Genomic DNA, 8,532 nt, shown 5'->3' with positions numbered 1-8,532 from the left:
ATTAGTAGCTGCCTTCTATGCCCACACACCGTTAATGCAATCACAGTCATATTTCCAGTTTCTCCACAAGACAAGACAACGCTTTAGCTGAAAGATTGGACTACATTTTGACTTAAGAAAAAAAACATTTTTTTTTTCATTATGGATGCAGCCCTTGTCACAGTTTATTTTCCCATGCTCTTATTGTGAAAATCCCAAAAGCCTGGTTCATGCATTTTAAAACCACCATCTGAGGGAGTGTAGTGACCATAATCTTCTGCCATTTGTTAAAGTGCAATAGCTAATCATTTCAAAGCTGGTTTATGTACCTGCTATTACGAGTGAGCTGAATAGGCAACCACTCCCTAATCACAGTTGTGCAAATCCTCCAGTATGACAGTTCAACGTTTATTTTTACCTTACCATTTTGGATCGAGTGTTTCTTTGAATGCTGGCATCATGTGAAATGCAAAGAAATTCCTTTAGATTGATCTAATGTTAGTGGATAATTTGCTACAATATCGATAAAGACATCCTTACCATATCTTTATTATATCTAAAGTATTTTTATTGAGGCATTTAGTACCTCCTTGTATGTGTGATTGAACATATCTGACTATAATAAAAGAGGGCCATGTTCTTTAGAGCAGTTAAATATTAATCCAGAAATCATTCAGCATTCGGTTATTTACGGAAACCAAAAGTTTGTTTTTTGTTTAAATTATATTAATTCCTCAGAAGTCAATAATGTCCATGATTTATCATTTTTGAAAAAAAAAAATAGGCTATTAGAAATATATTTATTTTCCTGGGGACTCATAATTTACAAGAAATAGGTCAAATTGTTTTGAATCCTTTGTTAATCAATTAATCAATTATTTTTTTGTCTCTTTTTGGTCTAATTATGAACATGATTGCAGGGTGAGGGGTTAGTGTCAGGGTCGCGGTCTGCCTCTGGGATGTAGAAACTTGCTGCTGGAGCCCTGTGTCCGATCCGCTGCATCTGAATGCACTGAATCTGCTCCCACAATTCAACAGGCAACAAAGGAAGAAAGGAAGAGGCCGTGAGCTACAAAGTGTTAGCCAACCTAGGCAGGGAGATGTCACCTTATTGCGTTATTCTCGCCTCTAATTTAAACCCGCACGTTTAGAGAAGTGCCAGCTCCGGCCATATAAACGCGTTATACGCTCGTCTAGGTGCAGAAGGCGACTAAAGGAAGAGAAAGGGTAATGTTTTCGACAGAAAACGCTAACAAAGCTAGCTGACTGGCTCAGGTAGTAAGCTAGCATTAGCCAGGCTAGCATTAGCCAACAATCGTCAAGGAGCGACTCTTTCATTAACGTGTTGTACAAGACAGCGTCTCTCGGCTATTTTGCGAAGTAAAACCAGAAGAAGTGACCAGGTAAGAGGCGACACATGCACATTTTTAATAATCTTTACAGATTACAGTTTTACTTTTAAAGTAAATATGCTAACAGACTGACTGGTTGCTAGTAGAATCATATTAGCATACAATCAAACTAACAGTCTCTTAAATTGGCAAGCCGCATCGCATTTTTTATTTCTTATTCGTGTAACATTTAAATTGTATCAACGACATGTTAGCTGCAGCGTTGCGTTTTACATGTTGCATTTAAAGTGAATTAAAGTGAAACGCTAACAAGCAAAGCTAAGCTAAAGGCATGATGTTGTGTCCGCAGGCCCAGGACAAACCTGGCTAAGTTTTTTTTTTAAATTTATTTACACATCGTTTTAAGTAATTATATAAGTGCGTGCTATGTATTTTTTCCACTCTAAAGTCACGTTTTAACCAGAAGTGTACAGCTTTTCAAACGAGCTTGCTTTGTTTTTCACAGCATCAAATGAAAGGTGGTGGAGGTGGAACTTGACCCAACCAACTGAGTCACCATTTTCCTGCACATAATGGTGAGTAATCAGATTGCAGCTGTCTTGATCATCAAGCAGCTTTATTTAGGTTTTACTTGAAGTGGCACATGTCTCTAGATACTGACATCTTGATTTACCAGAAGTGCCATAGCTTTAAATGTCAGACAATGCTAGTTATTCATTTCCTAAAATCACAACTGTCATAGCATGTGGTTACTGTATATCTGAACAGCGTTTGTTTGGCTTGGTGGGCACAATTTAAAATGAAAGCATAAGTGCTTGATTTTAAGGTGCTCCCATCCACACTCACTGGCCAGTTCATTAGGTACACTGGTGGAAACAAATGCATTCCAATTAACAGTCCTGCAGTAGAGCTTTTCTTTATAAAGATAATGAGCTGTTGAGCTGGTATTTTGTGGTGCTATGGAATTGTATTACGTGGCATCGACACGTTTCTATTATTCTGACAAACACATTTCAGTCAGTGGGCTAGGCTAAATAACAGAAACACTTTTAATTCAATGCACCACAAACTACATCCTCCAAAACGATCACACTGTGGAATTAACACCTACAGTGTTTCAACAATGAGTGAAGATTTTGGCGAAGATTATATGCAGAGCAGGGGTGTAATATTGGAATGCATTAATTTTCACTAGTGTACCTAATGAACTAGCAAGTGAGTGCATATTGTGGCAGCAGTGTTGGAGCTATTCCTTCAATATCGTGGAGTTTTACGAGCCAATCTGTGCTGAAATTAGTAAATAATTGTGAAGAGTTTGCCAAGAGGGGTTAAAACTACTTTTATCTCTCTAATGCATCTCATAGGATCTGTACTCTTAAGAATAGGGACTGATTGTAAAGGGCTACAAGTCGTATTGGTACTCATCAGTTAACATGTAACGCTTGGTGTACAACTTCTTACTTTTATTAAGCAAAAATGCCAAACATGTGACAAACATATCCATATACACAAGCACTTAGCTGTCATGTAGCGTGCTGTTAATAGATTAAATCTTTTCAGTGTACTGTTTATGTGTGTGTTACTGTCTTTGTAACAAGTGTTTTGTGACCAAGTAAAGAATACCTTGTGTCATTTTCTTTCTGCAGGGTCTGATGGCTACACTGTATGCATGACTTGTTTCGTGTGGCCTGATGGGAGGACACTGTGGATAGTACTTTCATCGGGATACCAGGAGGGCCATCCCATGCCCCCACTTCGGAGGGCCTGTCAGAATGAAGAAGATAAGCCTTAAGACCATCCGCAAGTCCCTCAGCATAAAGGGCAAAGAGGAGGGTGACTTTGTCATGCTCCAGCAGCCCTCGGTGACTACAGAGTTTTCAAAGGAAGAGTCACTTTTTGGGGGCTGCTACACCAAAGAGCTTTCTGGCTGTGACCTCGGTGGTGAAGAGGAGAAAGCGAGCCAGAACAAGGGCCGCTCAAAGACTGAGAGCCTGATGGGATCACTAAAGAGAAGGCTGTCTGCCAAGCAGAAGGCAAAAGGGAAAGGTGGTTCTTCCGCCATTGGCTCAGTGGATGATGATGACACCTTTTCATCCTCTTCTGTGCCTATCAGCTTCAATGAGGTGAAAGCCCAGAGACCTCTTAGATCTGCATCCTTACGGAGTCACCATTATAGCCCGTCACCGTGGCCGTTGCGGTCAGTCAACTCTGATGATGCGTGTATAAAGATGGAGGTAAAAGTTAAAGCCATGGTTCACTCTCCAAGCCCAAGTCCCAACTTAAATGGTGTCCGTAAAGAATTTCACGATTACCCGATGGAAGGGCTCTTTCAGGACCAAGCCGAGTCCTTAAAGAATCTCCAGCAACCTCAAAATGGTGAGCTGCATCTAAATATTGATGAAAATGACGTGCCTGTGGTGCTAGGGTTGACGCCCCAGGACTACATTCAATATACAATGCCTTTAGATGAGGGAATGTACCCGGAAGGGTCCCACTCCTTCTGCCTGGACAGCTCCTCTCCTATGGAGGTGGTGACGGAGGCAGACAGTAGGTCTCTCCACACAGACCAGGGACAGGAGGAGCATGATCTGGTTAGTGGATTGCCTCCAGATCTGTTCATGGAAACCTCAGTTAATAGTATTCTTCTCGGTTCTGCTAGTATGATGCTCCAAAGCTCCAGAGTAGAGGTCCCGCCTCCGCTCTCTCCACTCCTGCCACCCATGACAAATAATGGGCATATCCCCAGGACTTTTTCGGGATTCAGCTCTTCAGACAGCCAGGTAGCTGAGAGGGTGAGACACCACCTCAACTTTGACCCCAATTCAGCCCCAGGCGTCAGTCGGGTATACGACTCAGTCCAGAGCAGCGGGCCCATGGTCGTGACCAGCCTGACAGAGGAGCTGAAGAAGCTTGCCAGGCAGGGTTGGTACTGGGGCCCCATCACACGCTGGGAAGCAGAGGAAAAGCTGGTCAACTTGGCTGATGGTTCATTTCTGGTCAGAGACAGCTCAGATGACAGGTACCTGCTCAGCCTGAGTTTCAGGTCACAGAGCAAAACTCTCCACACTCGCATTGAACACTCTAATGGACGCTTCAGCTTCTATGAGCAGCCTGATGTGGAGGGACACACATCAATTGTTGACTTAATCGAACACTCTATCAAAGACTCGGAGAACGGAGCTTTTTGCTATTCCAGGTCTCGCTTACCAGGGTCTGCAACCTACCCTGTCCGACTAACCAACCCAGTATCTCGGTTTATGCAAGTGCGCTCTCTGCAGTACCTTTGCCGCTTTGTCATTAGGCAATACACAAGGATAGACCTGATCCAAAAACTGCCCTTACCTAACAAGATGAAAGATTATCTGCAGGAGAAGCACTACTGAAGACACAGAGACAGGACAGTGGTAGCAATTTGCACTTTTGTGTTCAGTTGAGAGATTTAAACAAGGTTTACAGACAACCACAGTTTTGAGATGATTGGTTCTGGTGGCTCTTGATTTGTGTCCAGGTGACCCTGTCACTGTTTAGTCCTCCATTCCACTGTTCTGGGGTTTTTCGCTGGTTCTCTGTGGCTCAACTTCCAGAAATATCAACCAGCACATAATCTATTGCAAAATATAGCAGAGGTATACAGCCAAGTAACATTATTCGAATACATTAAGTGCACACATTAGGCACTGAAATGTATGAATATGTGTAATATCCAGCTGTGCAAGTAGAGCAGATTTTCATGAATTTACTGTTAAAGTTGGGGGCAGTAGGAAAAATATAATTCCACTCTGAATTTGAGAAGTCATTGAATTTTTATCCACAAAATTGTACATTTTAACGATGATTTCTAGATGGAAAGCTCACATCAGATTTTTAAGGGCTCTGCAGACTGGCAAATTTTGATCATCTTTTGCATTTTAATTTTTAGACGTTCATACTTTTCAGCATGAGCAGACTGCAAATTAGAAGGTATTCTGCATTCATACCTTGCTATCAGTCAATTGGGAAGGTAAGGCTTTGTTGTGTAGGTGAGGGTGCCTGATCTATAATTCTAATGCCAAGCAGTTTATAAATATAACTTTCTTGGCCTTTGATAGCTGTCAAATAGTTTTATGCTTTGGTATTAAAACGGTACTGGCTTTGGTTTTGAATTTGTCATGGACATGAAAAACACTAACCGAAACACCATGTCACAACGTTAAGAACATTGTGTTGCAAGAGCCATGCAACATTTGCCAGTCTGCCTGAGGCTTTAAATTTTTTAGTTTAGAGGTAGCTTTAAAATTGTATGGCTGCATGTAGCCATTATACATTGTGCAAGCCTAAAGGTACTGATAATGCTGGATTTTAATGTTCATCAATTTAATGTATAAACCTTTTTGAAATATGTTAACATTGAAAGTGAAATCTTTCTGCATTAGGAATGTTACAAAAACTGCACCGCAGCTCAGGCCTAACAACTTTGTCACTATCTGTAATGCTTGTATCTGCATGTAGTAAAGGCTTTAAGACTGTCAATTAAAGGCACTGTAGAGTTACTCTAAATGTGAGAAAATATCACGGTGGGAGGGTGAGAGGTTTGGGCTGTTGTTAAAGTGCAACTCGAGTAAAAGGATGTTAAATGCACAGTTTCCTTTACCTTAGGCTGGTAATATGTAAAGAAAAGTGCCCTCAATTACCCTTGAACTGACATACAGATCTCCAGTCAATTGAGCTGAAGCCGTACGTAGGGATGGCTGGTTCTTAGTCTCTTAATGCCAGCGCTGAGCTGGACCCATATCAAAGGAAACCCAAAAGAAGGTGTGAGCTTAGGTAAACAGATTTGGGAAAGCCAGGGTTAAATCCTCCGTGCTACCTTGGAGTAATGCCAGGGTTTCTGCGTATGACAAAAGTTCTATCACAACTGCATGGCATCATTAGTGTTAGATGGGATTTTACGGACATCTTTGGACAGTTTGCCCATTCACATTGTCCTCACAGAGCTGCACTACCCCACAGATTATCTCTCTACCGGGCTGTTTGTGCCAGAGTAAAGGGAAGAGCACACAGTATGCTACGCAAGTGCTTTATATGGATACTTGACAGGGAATTGTGTTTTCACATCATGAATGATTATCTTTTTTGACATCCGCGTCCTTAAAAGTATTTGGAAAATGGTCTCTCAGACAACCCTGTTAGGTTGTTAGCGCATAGTTCTAGTTTTAGTTAGCTGGAAGTGTTGGTGTCTGAGGAAGTAACCAGGAATCTAGCACAGCAGAAATTCGATAGGAACTCTGGATGGTGTTGCATGTTTAAAGACTTAGCATTTTAAAGCTTTGAGTTGTATAGGAATGAAGGATTTAGGTTGCGTGTTTTGGCTGTGTGTGTAGAGAGATGTTTTCGTTTTCTGTCACAAACATTGGCTGGACATTCTGTGTACAAGAAATGTATTTTTCTTTTAAGAATTCTTGAGTATTTTTGTTTGTTTTTGTGACATTCGCCATCTGGGGGACTGGGCTGTACAAAAGGAATGTACGCTTGTTTGAGGCGTCCATTTTATCCGCCTGCAGACCAGTTTCAGAAAGCATGGCAAACACAAGAACCACGTCGACACATTATTTTGCACTTGAACATTCTCCGTTGAGATCCTCTCCTGCCTAGCGTTGTCCCTCAGATGGCGTTTTTTTTTTTTTGTTGTTTTTAAAGAAGTCGCGCATTTGTCCTGATGTGTTCATATAACTGTTACTGTCATATCTGTGGGATACAAAGGGTAAGGCACCAGCATCATTTCAAAGCTAACACTCATTGGCCGTCAAGGAATGGGATCATGGCAAGGTTGTGGATGTAAATTTGATTTCACTATTCCTTTTTGTGTGTGCGTGTGTTTCAGTTAAAATGTGAAAGTATCTTTTTTATTTTTATTTTTCAAAATACAATGTTTTAATTGCATTTCCATTTTAATTTGTTATCAGATTTCGACAAGCAGGAGCCAGTCTCATGGTATGCTGCTGTGATTTCTCTAAATACTAGTTTATTATTGAGCATTATTGCCTTCAATGTTTGATTCCAGAGGTTGACGCTTGTTCGGGCTGCTAAAGCATTTTGATTTAATAACAGCTGTTTAGCACTTAACAAGCTCCAACTCTTTCTTGTGCATCTCGGTGAGTGAAGGTAATTGTTTACAGCATTATGTTTGGACTTGCCCCTCCCTCTTTGTTTACCCTCTCTCACACGGACATCTTGGTACAGTTTGAAAAACTCTTTTCTTTTAATGTGTTATACACATTTGTGCTGCTTATGGATATGATTGCCTTTTCTTGTATTTAACAATGGGGGAAATAGAATGTCACCAATGTAGATGTATGTACACATAATGACTTTGGTTATCAACTTGGGAGAGCAAAGCAGATTTGCAATTTGTTAACAACTGTAGTCGGTTAAATGAGAATTAGTAGCGATTAGTAAACCCTCTGTAGAATTACCAGTTCACTCCAGTTTACATTGGTTTGTCAACTTTCCAAAGTAGATGGTCTTTTTGTATTTTTCTTTTGGGAAAAAAAAAATCATCAGTGATTTATTGCACATTTTGGATACAGTTCAAGAGTTTTTTGTATCTGCCAATTATAAATTATAAATAAAACTATATTCTAAAAAAAAAAGTGTTTTTGAGAATTGCCTGTGTATGCAGTATTCTCGAATGAAATGAATTAAGCGTGACTCATGGCTTAATCATCCTTTGCCGTATATGGATCCAGTGATGCACTTGATAAGAGCCAGCTCATCCTTGCAGCTGTGTTAATAGGTAAAAAAAATAAAAACTAAAAAATCATGAAGGCCTTAAGGAAATTTTTTCCACAGTGGGTACAAATTGGCAGCTAATCCCAGTGCTCCGTTGCCTAATTTACAAAGACAATCTGGGCAATCTTTAAATACAACTGAGTGAAGCAGAGACTCTGGGGAAAGATTAGAGGCAACGCTTCCCTCCCCGCTTTAACTTCACTTAAAGTAAACTCTGGAGAGAGTGAGTTCTCGTGTCGAAGAGGGGGAGGAGAAGCTGGGAGCGGGGTAATGGTGTCAGGTTTGGACTAGGATCTGCTGAAACATGGCCTGAATGATGATGAGGGGGGTAGGCTTTGTTAACTGCTGCGTCTGACAGGCCTCTCCAGGCATTTGAGGTGAAGATACACAACTGTTTGCTCTCTCTGCCCTGTTCTGGATGATTTATTCATTG

At 40.9% G+C, this 8,532-nt stretch overlaps 1 protein-coding gene across 1 annotated transcript; it reads left to right on the top strand.

The window, feature by feature from the left end:
* The first annotated feature begins 801 nt into the window (after window positions 1–801).
* socs6a (suppressor of cytokine signaling 6a) lies at window positions 802–7,946 on the top strand. Its single transcript, XM_084565621.1, has 3 exons — window positions 802–1,382; window positions 1,837–1,906; window positions 2,978–7,946. The coding sequence occupies exon 3, from the start codon at window positions 3,104–3,106 to the stop codon at window positions 4,712–4,714; it is 1,611 nt and encodes a 536-aa protein (XP_084421747.1). The 5' UTR covers window positions 802–1,382; window positions 1,837–1,906; window positions 2,978–3,103; the 3' UTR covers window positions 4,715–7,946.
* Window positions 7,947–8,532: the final 586 nt, after the last annotated feature.

This window comes from Chelon labrosus, assembly GCF_963514085.1.
Source record: "Chelon labrosus genome assembly, chromosome: 18".
NCBI lineage: Eukaryota > Metazoa > Chordata > Actinopteri > Mugiliformes > Mugilidae > Chelon > Chelon labrosus.
The sequence above is the reverse complement of the archived record's forward strand: the minus strand, read 5'-3'. Positions and strand labels throughout refer to the sequence as shown.

What these genes read in the sequence shown, in the direction of transcription:
- socs6a (XM_084565621.1), top strand. Translation starts at nt 3,104, where the DNA reads ATGAAGAAGATAAGCCTTAAGACCATCCGCAAGTCCCTCAGCATAAAG.